Raw genomic sequence first — 22,906 nt, forward strand, 5'->3', positions numbered from 1 at the left:
AAGCAGGATTCTGCGGAAGAAGCTACTGTGAAACAATATTTAGAATCAAGCGACAGTGATGACTCGAACGCTATTCCTTTAAAACATCACGGTGTTCCATATGATGATTCTTTAGGTGGAGTGCAGTCTTATTTGCAGAGCTACAACCTTCGCTCTGGTGATGGAACCTATGGTGTATCTAAACGACATAACCGCTGGTTTTTAGGGGACACGGAAGTATTTTTTCACGATAACAATATGATTCGCGTTAAAGATGAACTAATACAACCTGCTCCTGGTTTATTTGAACTTTTATTTCGCAGAGAGCCGCATACGTACTCGGAATCGGCCCTTAAACAATATGGTAATCTACTAGAGCTTACAAATGCTTATTTTAAAAAGAATGATCCTGCAACAAATCTCTATAAAAGCACGTCACATGCGAAATTTGATATCATTAAGCAACTGTTTCCACATATTGGTTCGCAGCAACGAGGAAGTGGATTGTTACATAAAACATTGGATTTAGGTCGTAAACGAGAGTTCATTTATTGGAATGATCCGAATGAGATAGTAGATCGACTCAGGTTGTTAATGGCCTCGCAGGCTTCTGGCCACACCGGACACAATAACGAAATCCTTTCGATACTTGAAGAGTTACAAGAATCAGGATACATTGCAAAATGAGCGACGCACAGCGTGGGATTGCATACGAGCTTCACCGAGGCAAACGTATTATATTTCCTCGCAGAAAGGTTTTAACATATGGACTCCATGATTTACTACAGATTGATTTGGTAGAAATGATACCATACAGTAAAGTGAACAGTGGTTACAAGTACATCCTGACTGCCATAGATGTGTACAGCAAACGTGCTTATGCAGTTCCAGTTAAACAAAAGACAGGTGTGATGGTTACTGCTGCCATGAGAAGTATTTTGAAATTAGCAGGAAGTTTTAAAAGTATTCAAAGTGATGCAGGAACAGAATTTTATAACTCAACTTTCAGAGCTCTTATGAAAAGAAAAAATATTAATCATTATTCCACTCACAGTGAGATTAAAGCAAGTGTGGTAGAGCGGTTTAATAGATCTCTAAAATCGCTGCTTTTTCGCGAGTTTTCAGCTCAAGGAAATTATAAGTGGCTTAAAATTTTACCACAAGTTCTACATGTCTACAATAACAGATTCCACCGCACCATTGGCATGGCTCCGAATCAAGTAAAGGATGACTCTTTGCTACAAAGTGTTTACAAATATGTAAAGACAATTGACCCTAGAAAACCTAAGGCTCGTGTGGGGGATCATGTACGCGTGTCACGAAACAAGAAAGTTTTTGAAAAGGGGTTTACACCGAATTGGTCTCACGAAGTGTTTAAAGTAACAGCTATGAGGTCCAGCTTTCCGCGTGTGTATAACTTGAGTGATATGGATGGAAATAAAATACAAGGTGTTTTTTATGCTTCAGAAATTCAAATTACAAAATACCCTAATACATACTTGGTAAATAAAATTCATCGAAAGCGTGGTGAAAGATTCCAGGTGTCTTGGAAGGGGTTTCCCGATACCGTGAGGACATGGGTAAAGAGAAAGGATATGGGAGTTTAAGATTACATATACACATTTTATTTTACCTTATTGCTTGTTCTCAATCGAAGCATATTCTATGGAATCGTTTGTGTGGGCTGTTGTTGAGATTCTATTCCTGCAATGTATTTATAATGTGTGGACTACTTCCTGAACACGACCCAGCACTCTGCAGCTTGGGATCAACAAGCTGTGACGTCAGCCCGCGCTGGGCGCCTCATTGGAATGTGTAGCGCGACATCGGGGTTGCATGTCATCTTTCCGTCAAGACCAGGTCAACTATAGTCTTCATTCTGTCTCTGACAATTCCATAATGAACATGGCTGCTTTTGAGGAAATGCGCGATTGCATTGAATATGCGCTTCATGCTTGCATCGGCATGAATATAGATGCGATAGTACACCATCTAGAGGTCTCCGCGATCAATTTGTTCGCTGCATTTCCAGAGGAATACGAGTTTCTAACATACCTTTACAACGGTATTATAGCATGCTTTGAAGCTGTAATGGAGGCTCAAGAGCAAGTGGAGCCAGATGATGGAGTGGACAGCGGCTTCGGAGAGAGTGACGGTGAAGCATAATGCTTGCGCCCTTGTTAAACATGGAAAATAGGCCTCTCGGGGAAACTCGCCATGTATAAAAAAAAGGAGTTAACGCATCTAATGCTGTACCTCCTGAGACATAGTCTCTAAGGTGATGTGGAAAGCAGCATACCACTATAAATTCAAACACAAGTTTTTATTTATTTATTTTTTTTCAGCTTACACTCCAGAGAATCTTCCGCCACGTCGAGATGAAGAGAATGAGACTACACATCATAGTTATAAATTCACTATCACTAAATAATAATAATGAGCTTACACTATTATTAAATGCATTACAGGAAAGCTAACACTAAATTATGCCTATAAGAAAATATTTCTTATGCCTGCTTCTGATGCATATAAAGGAACACATATCATGATCATTCAATATGGTGCACTCTGTGCATGTAAGGGAACAATCTTTTCGGTGCACTCTGTGCATGTATTGGAACGAGTCCTTGGGTGTATCATGTGCTTCCAAGATGGTGGGGCTGTTGAATCCAATATGGCGGAGAATTGTTTAAAGGTTGTAATATTTTTTTAAATTTAAATATTGCGCCCTCTGGTAGCAACACTTGTTACTAAATATATCGATTAGCATTCGACCTATCGAATGGTGCTGCGCCCTGGCAGCTGAAATATGAAATATAAGTAAATATATCGATTAGCATTCGATCTATCGAATGGTGCTGTGCCCTGGCAGCTGAAATATGAAATAAAAGTAAATATATCTATTAGCATTCGACCTATCGAATGGTGCTGCGTCCTGGCAGCTGAAATATGAAATAAAAGTAAATATATCGATTAGCATTCGATGTATCGAATGGTGCTGTGCCCTGGCATCTGAAATATGAATTAAGATGGCGACGGTGGCACACTCTGGTAGCCAACTTGAGAATCAAGATGGCGGCGCCTCTGGCAACTCATTTTTGAATTTGCCGCGCGATACTAGCGACATCTACCAGCCAACTTGAGAACCAAGATGGCGGCGCCTCTGACAACTAATTTTTGAATTTGGCGCGCGATACTAGCGACATCTACCAGCCAACTTGAGAACCAAGATGGCGGCGCCTCTGGCAACTAATTTTTGAATTTGGCGCCATCTGGTAGTCTGTGCTGGAATTAAAGATGGCGGCTGTATAATAATTTTAATTTCAAATGTGGCGCCTTAGGTATGCATTAAGGAAGGCAAAAACACCCTCCCCCATTTATCATAAACTTGCCGTCAGTACGTAGCATATATAGATTATTTATTCCACCATATTCCAATTGGTCTCGTGGTCTAGTGGTCAAGGCGTCCGCCTCGTAACCACGACATCCTGGACGTTTTCACGTCCCATGGATCGAATCCCAGCCTCGGCACTGAAAATATTTTAGTTAAAATAAAATAATACCTGCTGCTACCTGGTGGCGACCAACAGAACTATATGACGTCACACAAGATGGCGGCCTCCAGCAGCCGAAACAAGATGGCGACCAGGAAAAATCAAGATGGCGGCCTCCAGCAGACGAAACAAGATGGCGGCCAGGAAAAATCAAGATGGCGGCCTCCAGCAGACGAAACAAGATGGCGGCCAGAAGAAATCAAGATGGCGGCCTCCAGCAGACGACACAGAATCATGACGTCACGATTCGAAGTTGGTGGAAATTTCTAGAAATACAAAATGGCGGATTTGCGGATTTGCGGATTTGCGGATTTGCGAATTTGAGATTTGCGAATTTGCGAATTTGCGGATTAGCGGATTAGCGGATTAGCGAATTTGAGATTTGCGGATTTGCGGATTTGCGGATTAGCGGATTAGCCACTGGATTAGCGCATAAAAAACTGGATTTGCACATAAAAAACCATAAAAAATGCGTAAAAAACCATAAAAAATGGGATAATCCCCGGATTACCCCGCTCCCCCCTCGCCTATGTTCCAGAGTCGGCACGCTCTCCCTACTAACGAAGTCCTAATTATACAATTTTTTCTACTTTAATAACATATTTGGGGTCCTCTGGACACCACATGAACAATTTGGTAATGGGCTTGTTCTGACATCTCACACATCAAGTTTTTGAAAATGTCACTAAAAATAATTTACTTGGGGAGAAATTTTACCATTTAACTATTTACAAAATAAGTAAATAAAAAATTATATTACTCTCAAGCCAACGTTCGCTAGTCGTTTCCAGAATTTGGTAATTATTTTAGCTGATTTTGGTTTGGAGTTTTGCATCGCATCTTGAGTTAACTCATTAAAAAAAATTTTAATCTTGGTAATTAAAAACAGGAGCTTCAAGAGGTAAACTTATAAACTTCATAAGCTCATCTGAGAGTATAAGGAGTTCGACACGATAACATGATAGGCCTTTTTAATTTCAACCCCAGGGTTTTCCTTTTACTTATCAGGAATTAACGCAAGGCGTGAGAGGTACATGTATGTAAACTAAATAGCCTTGCAGTTGGTGACGCATATGACGAATATTTAGTTCGTGAGAATTCTAAATATTAAAAATTGCTTTCACACTGCGCTGATGATACAGTGTAATTATATTCGAGACATAACACGACAACACGAAATAATACCTCATAACACGACATAACACTACATGCACTAACACAAGATAACATGACATGACACAACACGACATGACATAAAACTACATAACATGACATAACATGACAATTTAATCTTATCCGTTGCTAGAATCATTTAAAGAACTGTTAATTAATTTTACCATTTTGATTAGTTAAAATATAAAAGGGTTATAGGTCTGCGCTTCGGCCGCATCCGGAAGTAATTTATCACCTGGCATCCCAATGTTAAAATTTTTTTCACCTGAAATTTACGAATAACGCGAAATGCAAATTATCCTCGGGTATTTGAAAATTTACGGAGATCTTCATAATTTTGATGTTACTCAGTTTACTTGCTTCAAACGTGAACCCCCATAATTATCTTGTATTATTAACAAAGCCGTCACAATTATTTAGGTCTACTGCAGAAAAAAAATATAATTCTCCCAACCACGAGCGTTTTCGCCTTGATATAACGGAATACAAATCTCGGTATTCGGAATCTGGCGGCGGTTTTTTTTACGAATGTACAGTTATCTGGGACTATGAAAAACCTTCTGCTTGTGTAAGGTACTTATTATTTGAACATTGCACAAATTTACTGCAATAGTCAACAGTGTACAATCGTACTGAAAATAAACACGAAATCCTGCGAACTACTTTTGTTGTGTCAAAAAAAAGTTATACTTTAAAGAAAATTGGTAGTTTTGCTGTCAGAAAAATAATTAGAAGTAATTAATTTTTATCCACAATACTTCCTAGGTATCAACATATTAGCCTAATTAAAAAAATCATATTGTTGATTAATGACAAAATAATTTCTTATATTCAAAAATTGAAATTATACAACTGTACTTTTTAACATAATCGTCATACACGTTTGGGAACTTTTCATAACGTTTAAAAAGTTTTTTAAACAGCTTTCTCTATAAAAATCTGCCACCTGGGAATGAACGCACTCCGTAGCAGCGTCAAGCAAATCATTTTTATCATCGGAAGAGGTACCACTTAGGACACTGTTCAAAGTGGCGGACTTGCCGTAAGGTCGACTAGGCCCATATCTAAGGCGGCCAGCTGTTAGGGGCGGCTGGCCATTGGGGGCGGCCAGCCATTAGAAGCGGCCAGCTCTTAGTGGGGACAGCTATTAGGGGTGGCTAGGTATTAGTGGCGGTCAGCTATTAGAGGCAGCAGCAATTAGTGGCGGCCGGCTATTATAGGAGGCTAGGATATTAGGGGTGGTCACTTTAGGGGTGGCCAATCTGTGCGATATCTGTTCGGCAACTTAAGGGGCAGGTGGTACTAACAGGCCTAGTGCGACCCAGACTGTTAGTCCGCCCTTGACTGTTCATGTGCCCGAAGAGCTAATTGGTTATCACTGGGTGTCAAATCTGGGCTACAGGGAAGGGAGGATGATCAAAATAATCCCAACGAAACTGCTGCATGAGTTATTGGGTGCGTCTAATAGCACTGTGCATTATCGAGAACCGACACGATGCCGGAGGTCAGCATGCGACGCGAGTCTTGTTCTGGATGGCTCGTGTTGAGTTATCGTAAATTTGTACACTGAGCCGCATTATCTATGATGCTGCAATCACAGCAAACGGTGCAACCTAATGATGGCAACGCGACAGCAAAACATCGCGTTACTATGAACATTCAGTTTTTACCCGCGTGGCAAACAAAAAAATAAAATTGTATATAAAACGTTTCTTGCTGTTTCATACACACCAAACATACGTACGTTAGGCATTAATGATCGCTGGTTATTTTTTTTAAATAAATATTTGTTGAGACGGTAATTATTTTTATTCAATTGTAAAAATTCACTGTGCGTAAACACATTTAAGATATTTCTCTTAGTAAACCTAACCTTTAAGAAAATAATACTAACATAATTATCAGTGCACCAGTTTAACCATATTTATAAATCAAAATTCTGATATGCAATTCAGCAGCGCCGCGCCCGGGAAGCAACAGAAACAGAAAATTATTTCTAATCGGCCATTTTGGTCCGCGCTGAGGTCGTAGATGTGTCGAACGTGATTGGTCGCGCGTTTGTGACGCCACCATCGCAGCGGACGAGTCAACTGCAACACAGCCTCTGACTCAACTCCTCGGTGTCTACTAAATACCTGCTCACAGCGTCACAAGAACCACGTCAAGTTCTCGCACATGCTCGAATGGAGGATGCGTTTTATTTGGAACCACACTCGTATCTAGTTGGGGAACTTTTCATATTGTGTAAAGTTTATAAAGTTCAGATTTTCTGTTTGTGTGTGTGTGTGTTTGTGTGTGTAAAACAAAATGGGCACAGCTTTCACGACGACCTTCCCGCCCGTCGGCAACCTCTCATTAGCTCAGCGCGTTGTTTTCCAAGCACCCTTGCCGTCGCGCACAACTGCGTGTTCTCTCTCTCTCTCTCTCTCTCTCTCTCTCTCTCTCTCTCTCTCTCTCTCTCTCTCACGTGGCGGCTCTCCAGCTCCGACTGCTCCTGCTCCACAAAGCAATTAATCACGCCGCGACACAACACCACCACTCCGTCAGGAATGAATACCCGCACGTACACCAACTCCGGACCACTGCGCTGCTTCGTGATTTCCGTACCGCCAGTCGAAACAGGTCAAGTAGTCGGTAGCTCCGGAGGTGATGGCTTTTGTGGAAACTTCTGTCTTTGGTAAATTAAATTTAAAAAAAAAAAATACGGGCGTGTGGCTGCCACGTGCGTTAAAAGTGGAACTTCACATTTCAGTAATTCACTTTGAATGATAAAACGAAAAAAATAAAAATAAAGTCGCGCTGGAGGTTAACAACTTTTGTAATGAACATGGCGACGAAAAGCTCTGCAAAGAGTCTTTAACAGTTGTCTGGCTCTCTACTTCATTCGTGATTTCCCGCCTCCTCCCTCCCCATCTCCGACATTTGGTGCCCCACTCCTGAGCGTTCGCACTTTTCGATACGCTCTGATCAGTCATCGCCTCGGGGAAGCGGCAGTAGGCCGAAAATCTCTAGACCGGAAGGCACTAGACCAAAAGTCATCTTACCGAAAGGCACTAGACCGAAAGGCAATAGACAGAAAATCACTAGACCGAAAGTCATTTAACCGAAAGGCCCTAGACCGAAAAGTCATTTGACCGAAAGTTTTTGACCGAAAGTCACTAGACCGAATACTTGAAAATTTATCTCGCTGGTAACTAATAGTTGACCGAATGGCACTAGACCGAAAGGCACTAGACAAAAAAGCATTAGATCGAAAATTTCGGTCAGATGACGTTGTCTAGTGCCTGCTACTCCAATAATTTGCTCGTTACGGAGGTTTTATGTTACAGATCTCTGGCGAGTACTAAAAGATTCGCATACGTGTTTTTTTTTATCTGTTAGACAAAGTAGTAGTTGTACTTGGACGCGCTGACTGAGGAAGGAGTAGGTGATGATGTTAGATTAAAATATGTGATTGACTAGATGGACATATTTTATGACATCCAATGACCTTTAGCTCAAAAAATGTAGGAGAAAGTAGAGGGTAAGAACTGTATATAAATGTAATAAGTATATATTTATATATTTTCGAACATCCCCTGTGCATCACTCTCGTAAAATATGTGAATATAATATGCTAAATAAATAGCTACTTATATAGCTTATTTTTCCGCCTAAGTTAGGTGTACTAGTACAGGATTGTAGTGACCTTTCAAGCTGTGTTTATGTACTTGGGAAACTCCGTCGCTTAGCCACCAGTAATACACCGAATGTTCGTTTACTTTGGAAATCACGCTAATATGTAGCGATGTTTTGTTTTGAAACTATTTTCATGTGAATTTAAAGCCAGAAATGGCTTTCGGCGTATTTATTTTACGTCTGGTTTATTTTTAATAGACCGTTTTGTTCTCTGGCGGGCTTTCTGGATGGCGTGAAGTGATTGGCTGCGACCTCGGAAGCGCGGGGTTCCAAATATCAAACAATGGGGCATTAGAAACGTCCGGCCCGTTGCATAATGGGATTTAGAATACCTGGACAGGAGAGTATCTTCAACGGCATTCCACATGTAGGTGTATTTTCAAGAGATTAAAAACTGTGCAAAATCGTCGTGCAAATGCACAATTAGTGACTTTCACTGTGCATAGATGTTGTGGTGACCTTTTTTACTAATTTTTTTGTGCGTGAGATCAAAAGTAAGTGATCTACGTGTGAAATAATCACTGGAACAGCACAGCGGCCGCAAAGGTAGGCCATTTTGTGTACACAATTTACTGAGACTATCATGTTTCGAGGTACGTTAGAAGTATGTTCATTTGGAAGAGAAAAAAAAACATTGAAAAATCGAACTGAAAACTCATTAATTTCAAATAATGACAGTGAAATAGAATACACACATTACAACATCCAAGTCCAGAGGCCTTGTTTGTCACCTCTTGTGTTTTACCAGACTGAGCGACAGTAACTTTACCTTCTATGATTATCAATGTTTAAAAGATATATTATATTTCGCTGAACTATTAATTTAAGTGTAATATGAACATTTGAGTTGCAGTGTCCAACATAACACTAGGCAGTCTAATAGTCATATGTTTTCAAGGAAATCTACTTGAAATGCCTTGGTTAATTTGTTTAACTATTCAAATAAAGGCACGTGTGTGGTTCAACATTATTATATTATGTTATTAATTTTTTAAAATCCCAGTGATTAGATTTAGAACCAACCCCTTTGTGCTCAGTAAGCACTCAATGTACCGCTGTTCTACTTAGCGGTAGCCTATTGGGAAGTCAGAAGGAGTTAATTACTCTAATTTCAGTTTTCTTAAATTTTTTAAACGAGTGAATTGTTTTTTCTTTCACTACTTCAGTTAACCAGATATATTCCGGGGTAGTTTCACTGTTATATAGTTTCATTTTGCATACCAATACGTTTTTTTTCCCTTAATGTTTACGAAAGTGATCATATACGTGTTTATGTTGCTACACGTGGGACCGCTATCTTTGTGACACATTTCCTTTCGTTGACGTCCGTATATTTTCTTGAAATTACTCCTCAAAAATGATGTTTACGGAGAGCTAAGAATTTTACACGTCAAAAAGAGGCCATGTTCGGGTTAAAAAGGATTTTCCGCAACATTAATTCATAGAATTTGGCCAGATTTTTTTTAAATTATTGCATATGACTATCACTCATAACGAAAATATGTATGTGAAGGATGTTGAAAAAATGCTTTATTTATTTGAAAATATTTTAAATATTTTCTAGTAGCAAAAAATAGAGTATTTGTGTGTGTTAACTCAGTGCAATGTTATATTGGTAATCCCATAACACTGTATAAAAATATATATTTAAGACACACAAACATTAATAGCGTAGCTTTTAAAAAAAATTCTAAACACTCTATCTGGCTCGGACACACTTAAAGATCTTCCAAAAAAAAATTTCACTTCCACTTTTAAACCAACATCAAACAAGGTTCTAATTTCTCTTTTGCTGAAGGATCTGAAGGAAGGATCTGTTGTTTTTTTTATTTTTTGCTGTTACCGGTTTCGAACCAAGAACGGGAATCGATCCAATCAATCAGTATTCTAATAAGTTAATTTTTTGATGCATTTTGAACTTTTTTTCATTAAAATCGGATAATAAATCAAAGTTTTCAAGATGGCGTCCATAACTATAATTGATACAGTGGTGACAATTCAAAATGTCGGGTGTGGTGTAAGATTTTTTTATTACTTTTTATTGAGAATTTTTAAAATACAGTAATAAATTACTGGTTTACTCTCGCCGGAAATCGAACCGAGGGCCGAAATCGTTTAAATAACTAAAAATTTGAAGTAGGCAATTTTTTAAATATTTTTTGGAATTTTTTCATAATTTCTAGCATTGAAATTACGGATTTTCAATATGGCGGCCGTAACGAAACATGAAACATTTATAGGATCCAATAAGGCGGTCGTAACATAAAGTGTAACGATGACATCGTACTCAACCAAGATGATGGGCGTAACGAAACATGCAACATTTATATAATCCAAGATGGCTACCGTAATGCTAAGTGCAATAGTGGTTTTAAATAATATTTTATTAATTTTTTATTATTCAATTCGATTGATTAATTTTATTAATGATTTTTAAAATTTTTCCCGATTTTCTAACATAAAAATAATTACAGATTTTCAAAATGGCGGACATTACGTCATATTAGCCAACGATATATACCTTGACATAAGTGTTGAGAGGTCATTCTGCCAGCAGCCACCATAAGGGAAGGATCGGTCGCCATTTTTTTTGCCCTCACTGGGTTCGAACCGAGTACTCCGAGCTTCATGTCTTAAAGGTATGTTTTTCAAAAAAAAGTAATAAAATTTTATTAATTTTTTTATAAATTATTAATTTTTTTATTAAAATCGGATAATAAATAAAAACTTTCGAGATGGCGGGCGTAACGGAAATTGCAACGGTGACGTCATAATCCTAGATGACGTCAGAGGCCTCAATACGGACATTTCTAGCCGCTGGTATTTTTAAGGACTAAAACGGGAAAATTTTCATCAAACGCGAATTTTTGAGTCATTTTGTGTCATTTTTGAGGAATTTTGAAGAATTTTCAAGTCCAAGATGGCCGCCGTGACGTCAGAGCAATCAGTCATTGACCCGGCACCCGGCACCACCGCTTGGCGCCGGACATACTATTACATACTACTTTTATAAAAGAAACTAACAGGATATCACCAACCCTTCAACTTGAAACTTTAAAACAGCAGGAAAAAATTTTTTCATCGAGATTCTTTCCATAAATAATTATTTTTTACAAAAACATGTGAAATCATTAATATTTTGATTTAAATACCTAATTTGCTTTCACTGTGCGATAATTTAATAAGTAAAAAAATGATTGGTGTGATAGGAATAATATTGTAGCCTACTATATACTTGACATTTGCGTCTTTTAAAAGTTTTCAGGGCACTTCACTTCAGATATATAAAGAAGGAAACACAAGCCTGAAACTCAAAGTTGTTTACCTTGCGCTTTCGTAACTTGCTTGCTTTAAAGACGGGTACTCAAAAAATCATTACTTGAAATTAGTCGTCTCGCGTTTCTCGCATTCATGAGTTTCTTGCTTGGTTCACAAACTGGGCCTTAGACTCAGCGAAGTTATTTTGTGCATTCAACCCGCCTAGACGGTCGCGCCAGATGTTCAACCCGCCTAGACGGTCTGACTAGACGTTCAACCCGCCTAGACGGTCGAGCCAGACGTTCAACCCGCCTAGACGGTCGGGCTAGACGTTCAACCCGCCTAGACGGTCGGGCCAGACGTTCAACCCGCCTAGACGGTCGGGCCAGATGTTCAACCCGCCTAGACGGTCGGGCCAGACGTTCAACCCGCCTAGACGGTCGGGCCAGACGTTCAACCCGCCTAGACGGTCGGGCCAGACGTTCAACCCGCCTAGACGGTCGGGCCAGACGTTCAACCCGCCTAGACGGTCGGGCCAGACGTTCAACCCGCCTAGACGGTCTGACTAGATGTTCAACCCGCCTAGACGGTCGGGCCAGATGTTCAACCCGCCTAGATGGTCGGGCCAGATTTTCAACCCGCCTAGACGGTCGGGCCAGAGGTTCAACCCGCCTAGACGGTCTGACTAGATGTTCAACCCGCCTAGACGGTCGGGCCAGATGTTCAACCCGCCTAGACGGTCGGGCTAGACGTTCAACCCGCCTAGATGGTCGGGCCAGACGTTCAACCCGCCTAGACGGTCTGACTAGATGTTCAACCCGCCTAGACGGTCGGGCCAGATGTTCAACCCGCCTAGATGGTCGGGCCAGATTTTCAGCCCGCCTAGACGGTCGGGCCAGAGGTTCAACCCGCCTAGACGGTCTGACTAGATGTTCAACCCGCCTAGACGGTCGGGCCAGATGTTCAACCCGCCTAGACGGTCGGGCTAGACGTTCAACCCGCCTAGATGGTCGGGCCAGACGTTCAACCCGCCTAGACGGTCGGGCCAGATGTTCAACCCGCCTAGACGGTCGGGCCAGACGTTCAACCCGCCTAGACGGTCGGGCCAGACGTTCAACCCGCCTAGACGGTCGGGCCAGACGTTCAACCCGCCTAGACGGTCGGGCCAGACGTTCAACCCGCCTAGACGGTCTGACTAGACGTTCAACCCGCCTAGACGGTCGGGCCAGATGTTCAACCCGCCTAGACGGTTGGGCTAGACGTTCAACCCGCCTAGACGGTCGGGCCAGACGTTCAACCCGCCTAGACGGTCTGACTAGACGTTCAACCCGCCTAGACGGTCGGGCCAGATGTTCAACCCGCCTAGACGGTCGGGCTAGACGTTCAACCCGCCTAGACGGTCGGGCCAGATGTTCAACCCGCCTAGACGGTCGGGCCAGATGTTCAACCCGCTTAGACGGTCGGGCGAGATGTTCAAACCGCTTAGATGGTCGGGCCAGATGTTCAACCCACCTAGACGGTCGGGCCAGATGTTCATCCCGCCTAGACGGTCGGGCCAGACGTTCAAACCGCCTAGATGGTCGGGCCAGATGTTCAACCCGCTTAGACGGTCGGGCGAGATATTCAAACCGCCTAGATGGTCGTGCCAGATGTTCAACCCGCCTAGACGGTCGGGCCAGATGTTCAACCCGCCTAGACGGTCGGGCCAGACGTTCAACCCGCCTAGACGGTCGGGCCAGACGTTCAACCCGCCTAGACGGTCGGGCCAGACGTTCAACCCGCCTAGACGGTCTGACTAGACGTTCAACCCGCCTAGACGGTCGGGCCAGATGTTTAACCCGCCTAGACGGTCGGGCTAGACGTTCAACCCGCCTAGACGGTCGGGCCAGACGTTCAACCCGCCTAGACGTTCGGGCCAGACGTTCAACCCGCCTAGACGGTCGGGCCAGATGTTCAACCCGCCTAGACGGTCGGGCCAGATGTTCAACCCGCTTAGACGGTCGGGCGAGATGTTCAAACCGCCTAGATGGTTGGGCCAGATGTTCAACCCGCCTAGACGGTCGGGCCAGATGTTCATCCCGCCTAGACGGTCGGGCCAGACGTTCAACCCGCCTAGAAGTTTGGACCAGACGCTATTAGTACACACTAGCAAGACAAATTAGCCTTTGAACATCGAATATAAATTTGAAAACAATATTATAACATGCCAAATAAGTTATTTGTCTCAGAATAAAATCTATTCTTTTCATTAAAAGATCAAGAAAACAAATTTATTCTAGGGAGGTAATTGTTCGTTTTTATTTAACTTCAATTGTTAACACAGTGTAGATTGCACACCCTCGCTCCCTGATGTCTTACGTGCGCACTGCACACGTCACACGTGGAAAGCGCGAATGTGTTTCCACTTGCTTCACGCACCCTGCACACGGAATTAGACCTTCTGGAGTTCCGGGGTTCCCGTTGGAGCTGGGCCTCCGGAATAAACACGCACTTCTGCATAAACACTTTCCTGGAGCACCTCGGTAACTTATTCACGAGACACTCTGCAGGATACTCTTCCTTGGAAGGCTGACACGCGCACAAGTGATAAAACATGTCGATATTTATTATTGTTTCTGCATGATGTAAATGCTTGGTCCAGTGGTCTAGATGCTGGGCCGGAGGTCTCAGGTTTTATTCCTCGCCTAGTTGTGGAATCCAAAAATGGAAAATTTTAAATTTTCTCAGGTATGAACTGTGCGTTCTGACCTTGCGCAGGGTTTACAAAACTACCCGGTTTACCATACTCTGAAGAGATTCCAAAATTTCTCAGGCAAACCGGAATGTAGTATACCTATTGTCGTAGTGAGAAAAAAAGGTTCATAGGTTTCTGGGCCAATTATTTTGGTTTCAGCGTGTTTATTTTTTTTTTATGTGTAAACATCTTAGCTCTCGGTATACGGTATTTGGCAGGAGTAATTTCTAGAATGGAACGGAAATGTGTAACCACGGTGCCGAAGTCAACAAGATGGCGGTCACGCGTGGCATCATAAATTCCGTGAATAGTTTTGTGAACATTATGGGACATGCCAAACATTTGGTGTGACACATGAAACTTTATGATAGTGAAACTACCTTGGAATATATTTGGTAAATTAAAATAGTCGATTAAAAAGTAATCACAAGTTTTAAAATACGTAAGAAAACTGATATTGTAATGATGATAATATATATTCTCCTTCATACACCCAATAGGCCAGGTAGCACAGCGCTCGTAAAGGTACGGGCGAATTTTTGACGTGGTTCAAAGCTCGTCATTGGAAAGCTTTTTATTTTTATTTTTAATATCATAATACTATAATATTATAAAATATGTTTAATCAGTTCATTAAGGTTAAGGTTTGTTTACAGGAAAAATTACAGATTGATTTCAGTCGTTTAGCCAAAAAAAATCATACTAACATATACTTAGTGTTATATTATGTGTTTTAAAATCTTTCGGGTTGGTATATTATTAATGCCATAGAAGTATTACTTCTAGTGTGCGGAAACCTTGTACTATTAACGGTTTAGTAAATTTTAACAAAATGCGCAGTTTTTAAAAAAAAATCCTTATCCAAAATCGGGTCCAAATTCAGGATAAAGGTTTTTTTTTCAAGTCTTTTTCGCTTTTATTAAAGCTGTTTCTAATATTTTAAAATTTTCGTCTGTTTCTTGTTGCTATCTGAACGTTGATGGTGGCAAGCAACGTTTGCGATTCAGACAACGAATTCTGGCGGCGAGCGCAGAAAGTATGTGTGTTATTCGAGTCCAGAAATTTTGTTACTTGAAAAGCGAATATTTTATTTTTCAGTATATCTATAATGCTCGTTTTTTTTTTTTTTTTTTAATTCTACGGTAAATTTCGTGTCAGAGTTTTGTGATTTAAGTTTATTTGCAACTTGAGCAACAAGAGAACATATGAATTTACTTTACCGAGATTAGGTGTTTACACATCACTGGCGGGTGCTAAAAGACTCGCTCATATTATTTATTTTTTGATACCGTCACTTCTGCTTCAATTTTTTTCTAGTTGTTGTACTCTTGAAAGACTTACCTCCCGTATTCCAAGAATTTATATTGCTACATGAAACCCGTTTGATTCGAAATTTGTATTAAGGTTTTTTTTTTAATTTATTAGAAAATTATGAAGTTTCTGCAACGAAACACGTTCGATTTCCGGGAATGAATTCATTTCACTACAGGTGCAACGGAAAGTGATATTCGCAGTGTAACGTCTCACTGTTTCACTAAATCTGAACACTTACTTTAGCAAATGGAAGTACTAACTTATCGCTATTTTAATTCAAGAAAATTGCGTAAAACAATGTGGAATAGCAAAAACTTCCTTTTATTTATTTCAAATTTTTTTCAGTTTCACCATTTCTCTGTTGTTTAACTTTTTGGAGCGTTAATTAATAGTTGTTCTTCCATTAAGAAAATAAAGTATTGAGAAGTATATTTCATTAAATTGAAATACATATTTAATATTTTCTGACATGCTAATGATCAGAATAAAGAAAAGAATATACATTGATTGATGTTTGACGAATTTGGCAATTAGAACGTAAAGCCAAGGTCAGCGACATCCAAGTCATGCAGATTATTAAAAGAAAAATCAGAGAACAGTCAACAAAACTTGAGAGAGGGCGTTTTCTTTTTGAGTCTCAAGAAAGAGATAATCTCCCGAGAAATCAAAGAGGGAAAAAATTAGGAGACTAACTGTAAGTAAAGAGTTCTTTCTAAAAAGAACTTTAAACTTGTCTGCCACGATCTTGTTCATATATTTTCTTTCAAATTTCTCTCGTTAAAAGATGCAAGTTCAAATGGAGGAAAAAGAAATTTAAACTGACTTGCTTTTACTAACTCACATACATTAACGTTATCAAACCGAATGTTTAAAATATTCGCGAAGTTGAATCAAATTGCGAATATTGTTGTCGGTGAATCTGCATACGCTTATTTTACAAAAGACAGGATTGAAGTAAAAAAAATTAATTCTTTTAACGTTTTAACTGAATAAGTGATTAACCAATTGGGACCTATGTATAACATCGTTAATTAAAAAACATAAAGTAACCATGCATAATATTAATACTGAGCATTCATAAAAGCGAACGGAGTGCAAACTTTTGATTTTTTTTTTAAAGTAAAACATACATGCAACACAAAAAATATATATATTCATGAGCGAATCTTAGGCTTCCGATGTTTTAAAGGAGTCATGATGCTATGGCCTAGTTCTCTTCTCTCTGAGCTTCTACATTTGAGGATCTATTTAGATTATGTGAGGGAAATCTGCAGGGTTTTTTTTTGTGGTGAACCATAAAGTCTGGGTAATTTACTTCTGCATGGTTTCTCAGCTGCATTTCCTTAGACAATGACTTCCTTGAGACTAGTACATAAGTACCTTTTTGTGTAATGAAGTGCTTCACAACTTAAAAGTGCTTCATACATAAAAAAATAATTATTATATTTAAAGATATAAATAGGGGCAGGCATTTTTCGCGAAAATATCTGAACGTCTACTAGACTGCAACAAGGTATACCCGCACCTGTGGTTTCTTCCTTGTGATTGGCGGCCGTCTGCGAGAGAAGTCGTTGCCTTGTTTGACTCGAGCCACTCAGGACGCGTTTACTTCCGCACTGAATCACTGTGGATTGGTGTTGTTACAATCGCTATGTACCTGGGAGGAACTCACCCAATCACGAAACACAGACGGTGCTACAGTGTGTTAACTTTCATCTAGTCTCGAAATCTTTCCGCGAAATCTGCATGCCCCTAGATATAAATGTGGTTGTGTGGTGGTGTGCACGTACAGAAGCACCGAGCGAGGGTGCCCGAGAACTGTGGTGCTGTCCGCAGGTGTGCATCGTGCGCAAGAAGGACTCGAAGCAGATGTACGCCATGAAGTACATGAACAAGCACCAGTGCGTGCAGCGCAGCGCCCTGAGGAACGTGCTGCGCGAGGTGGACATCCTGGCGGGGTTGGAGCACCCCTACCTCGTCAACCTGTGGTTCTCCTTCCAAGGTCGGCGGCACCCTTCAGTACCCTGCGGTACACCCATTGGCGTAGCTGTGTTCATAAAGTTGGGGGGGGGGGGGGGGACAAATAATGATTTTGATGTCATGTAAACCCATTCCCCTCTTACTAAGACGGGGGGTCCGGGGGTCCTCCACTGGGAAATTTTTATTTTGAAAGTGCAAAATAGCGCTTTTTAAGCAGTTTTTGTACCTAACCATTGGATACATCGATGATAAAATTATTATTGTTTCCTTAAGATAAAATTTGAGAGTGAAGAAATTACAAATAAAGTTGGGCAGAATAATATTGTAAAATAAAAATATCACGGTCTAGAAAGTTGGGCGGGACAGTCCCCTCCACCCAAAAAGTTCAGGGGGACACGTCCCCCCTGTCCCCTCCCGGTTCCTACGCCCCTGGGTATACCATGCAGTCCTGCAGGGATGAGAGTCTGGGAAGCCTTCTTTTCACAGACGAGAGAGCCAAACGCTCGATCGTGCATCTTCGTTTTTTTTTTTTGGTTCATTGTAAATAAATATGGCGGTGTTGATAAAAGGAAATACCATAAACAAGGCAACGGTATTTATTTGTACACCGCCATATTTTTCTTTGGCCGTGTGTCCGTGAATGTTTGTTTTGGACAACTCGTGATAACTAATGGTCAATTAGGTTAAGTTAGCTACATTAAAGATACTGTAAAATCATGTAAACGGTTTTCTATAGCGCTGGATAGCTACATATTAAAAAGTTATTTGCTAAGCAACCACAAAATGATTTTACAATATTTTTATTGTTGCTCTACTTACCTAATATAACCAACCATCCACAATGTTTGAAAGTATTTATAATGTAGCTAACCTATCCTAATCGACCGCAAAATTTAATTCCACACCGGTTTATACAATGAGATAGAACGGCGTATGACGTATGCGTAAGCTACATCCCAAATAAGTACACCTGTTGTGGTACGGAAAAAAAAAGCGATCATGAACTTCGGGGAACTTCGGGTGTGGCTCTCTCGTCTGTGAAATGAAGGCTTCCCATGAGAGTCTGGCCTTACACCGACCGGCCGTACCTCATTTCACTTCGGCAAGCTTCGGTGCTGTTCGGGTTGCGGCTGTGGCTTTCACCCCTGTGAGCTGTGGGCTGTCTCCTCCAAACTAGCACTTCTCTCCCCCCCCCCCCCCCTCACCCACGGAGTGTGCACCGCCAAACTTCGCAGAGGGCGCCGCAACCATCTGCAGTTTTCAATTTTCAATTTAATTAAACCATTTCGTATAGTTTCTAAATTATTATTTCTGTGCCTCGACCTTTCCTGCCACATCATGTGAAACAGCTTCATTGATAAATATGTCAAAATTTAACTTAAGTATTATGCAAATTAATTAAAATTCAATTTAGACAATTACAGTGTGTGTAGCTAAGTGCTATAAAATAGGTTTAAAAAATTTTTTTCAGACGAACCTCTTATTTTTGAAGTGAAACTTCTTTGGGCGCGATGGGAGTAAAAATTTCAAAGCCTAATTTTATTATAACGTTTTCGGGAAACATTGTTGTGAAACGATTTCTGACGCTAATAGGTTGCGGACGGTACAGAGAACTGGTCGGAACCCGCGGGATCCACGTGGCGGCGTGCGGCTCAGGTTGAACCCCGCCATGCTGCAGGGATAGGCGTGTCGCGGTAGTAGGGACCCGCCTGCTCCTGACACCACTTTACTTGGGCAGTTCATTCTTTCGATGGCAGAACATTATCAATGCATTGTAGTATGTCTATGTAGCCTAAAGGCAGAATCTGTTGCACTATAACTCAATGATAAGGTGATATTTGCAGCACTACAAAATCAGTCTATTAGAATGCTCGGTCGCATCTAAACTGTACATAATATAAAATAAAATTAACAACTAATGTATTATAATCAATCCTATCTTTGATATGTACCTACTAAGCAAATTTTCTTTATGGTGTGAGAGTTTCAACAGTGAGTATATTTATTGTTAATTATTAATCAATATTGATCGATCAATAATTATTGAAATCGTAAGCCGTTTTTTTAAGTGAGTGATAATTTTGTTTATTCATGTTTATTTAGAAATTTTTCTTCTCTCTCTCTCTTTTCTCTTTCTGCCGTTTTACACCTTACGATATACTTAAGAGTCGAGGTTAGAATTTCCAAAGAACTTGCACTCCTATAACGTGTACCTACTGAGTTACAAGCGCTCTTTTTTTATGGGGGAACCCCTGCTCTAACGTTTGGGGTGCAATGTAAATTAAATCTAGTTTAACCTTGTATATGTAATTTTAGTACTTGTTATTATTTATAATATTATACTATTAAGATTTAAACTTTTAAATGAAAATATATTATATAGGTACTCCTATTTGTTGAAAATCGGCCCTTGGTTGAACTGTACGTTAATAAACAAATAAGTGAAATTAAAAAAAAAAAAATCCTAAATATAATTTTTAATTTTTTTGTTTCAATTAAAATGTGAATTTGCTTATGATTTAAAATATATACAATCTTTAATTGAATAAAAATTGAAATATAATTTTAATTAGTATTTATTTAATGGTATGGAGAACCTTAAAGTCAAATTTATATTTCAATCCTGATAAGGAATTATTTAGATTAAAAATCGCATTATATGCGGGATTTGAATCAACTGTTAGCATGTATCTTTTGTTGTGACACAAATAATTTTGTACTAAACCAGTAATAAATAAATAAAGAATCTGGTTTTTAAATAATCATAGAAACATTAAACTTTTTCGGAGTTTAGAAAAGCTGTTTTTTTATGAAGGATCTACTTGAAATAAGACTTTTAAGACATGCGAACGTTCAATTAAAAACCGTATGACACACGTCTACAAATTTTTATTTTATGTTGGGATCTAATTATAAATTTTCCTTTACGTTTAATAAACACTTGTTAAATTGGCTAATTTTATCATAAAATTATATCTATTGATGTTTTATATATTTTTTGTATCGTATTTGCAAACACGAAATTATTGAAGCAAAATAATTACTAAGGATACTCCTCCCTTAAACAGGAACACTCCTTGCCATTGAGGATTTGGTAAATTTTTTTTACTATAACTCATCAACTGCGTGCAGTCTGCGGCCGTGTCAGCAAAGTAAAATGCCTCCATCTTCTCCTGTGTCTCTACCATTCCTCTTCCTTCACTCTGTTCCATTCTTCTCGTCTCTCAAGCACTTCTTTAAGGCAATCTTCCAGTCAGGATGGTATTTGTGTAAGTGAGGCGGGATGATAAGTGCGACGCCAGCTGATTCTTCTCACAAGATGGACACTATTTCAATAAATTTACTTTGTGATAATCAAGTTCAAAGCCGAGGTTTAGTAATTTTTTTTCAATTCTTTTCCTCTTTTATCGGTGCCGTATAATTATATAGTGTAAAATTTCGGCCTGCTAATCAAATGATTACATATTCAAACGTAGCTGCTCCGGCAGCAAATTCTAACGGCGGTTGCAGAAACTACGTGCGATTCGATTCAAGGTATGTAGTTGAAAATACAATTTGCGAGTGTGTCTGTTTATCACGCCCGGCATTACTTTAAAAAGATCCTACGTTTGATTTCGTGTCCCGAGTTTTCGTATTATAATTGTGTTTGCAGCACGAGAACACGTGAATTTGTTCGTTGCCGAGTTTAGATGTTCACACATCTCTGGCGGGTACTGGTTACTGTACGGAATTAAATGACATTTGAAATTGTTTTAAAGATACCTATGTGCTGTTACTATTTTCATAATGCACAGAAAGTTATGACTTATTTTAATGATATTATTATTTATGAAAACTTATTATATTGACTGTTATTATTATTATGAAATTTTATTATTTAATTTGTATATTGTTCGCCCGCAAAAGTTATTTAAATATATTTTTTTATTAATTATGTATATCTACGAGAGCTATGCTCTATGACCTGAAATGGACTTATATGGACAGCCAATTGAGTATACCCCTCTAAGGACTAATGAACTTAACGAATAAACGATGATTTTATTCGGGGTATTACTTAAAGAAATTTTCATTGTTGGAAATTTTCGTTTTAAATTTACCGCATTTTTGTGTTTTCAATTGTATTAATGAGTGTTATTTACGGTATTTATATTGTAAATTACGCTAACCGATTTTGGTTTCGGCCAATGAGAGGCCGTGTTTTAGATGTGAGGCGTCTAGAACGTCTTAATTAATAAGTTTGGTTGTATGAAGGCGTCTGATGCCGACGCAAAGGCGCGAGGCCTATTTTAAATTTGAAATATAGCTAGCTAGATTATGCCATCCGACACTCAGGATGAGCTTAAACGACGTATAAATAAATAATATGTAAGTTTATAAGGGCATATTCTGACGGATATGTTATTAGGAGTGAAAATCTGTGAGTAAAGATCTTGCATTTTGTATCGCCCATAGACATACCCTGCTGTATGTAATTTCTTCGTGAATCACTTCGATTTGACTACAAACTGATTAGTTTTCACGTAAAAGGTGTCAATTATCCTGAACTACGTCATGAATTGTTATTTCCAAGATTTAAATTATTATTTTATTTTGTGATACCCAGAGGTGAAATGGGAGTACAAGTTTCGTGTCTCTACCATATAAACTGAGTTAAGCCAAGGCAAATACGAACCCAAATATAAACATAAATAGTAATCATACTAATTAATTGTGCTATGATTTCAAACATTTTTTCTGTTATGTAAGAATGCGTCCGTAAAAATATCATTTGATTGATTTTCTAAACTTACACTAACGAACTTTTGTGAACGATTCATGTGTGCTACGTATTTTCCTGATGTTTTAATTTACATAAGTACATATCCACGAGTCATGTTCAGTATCGTTAGGATTGTTTTTCTGTGATTTTTTTATCTAATTATATTAATGTTGATTTTTATCTCTACACCTATGTTAGTTGTCCCTGATGAATAGCCATTTTATTCTTAATAATAAAAACCTGAATTTTATCCCTATGTGTTGATATATGTTACCTAGCTACCTGTGTCCAAGAGTGTGTGTTTTATGATAAATAACATTTTATGCATGTTTCTAAGGGTCAGAGTACAAGAGCATAACAGTACCATTGACACATATATATATGTATATATATATATTTTGAAAAATAGTGACAGCCAGTGTATATCGTCCCGACAACACACACACAACAAAAGGGTCTATATATAAATAAACG

General features: G+C 39.4%; 1 protein-coding gene across 3 annotated transcripts in view; it reads left to right on the forward strand.

Moving 5' to 3' along the window:
* Positions 1 to 22,906, forward strand: part of LOC134539346 (serine/threonine-protein kinase 32B-like) — a 209,316-nt gene that overhangs the window by 107,508 nt on the left and 78,902 nt on the right. For all 3 annotated transcript variants that reach the window (XM_063381295.1, XM_063381296.1, XM_063381297.1), the window contains exon 3: positions 17,527 to 17,692. In XM_063381295.1, coding sequence (XP_063237365.1) covers positions 17,527 to 17,692 — 166 coding nt within the window. The remainder of the gene's footprint in view (positions 1 to 17,526; positions 17,693 to 22,906) is intronic.

The sequence above is a fragment of the Bacillus rossius genome, chromosome 15 (assembly GCF_032445375.1).
Source record: "Bacillus rossius redtenbacheri isolate Brsri chromosome 15, Brsri_v3, whole genome shotgun sequence".
Taxonomy (NCBI): Eukaryota; Metazoa; Arthropoda; class Insecta; order Phasmatodea; family Bacillidae; genus Bacillus; species Bacillus rossius.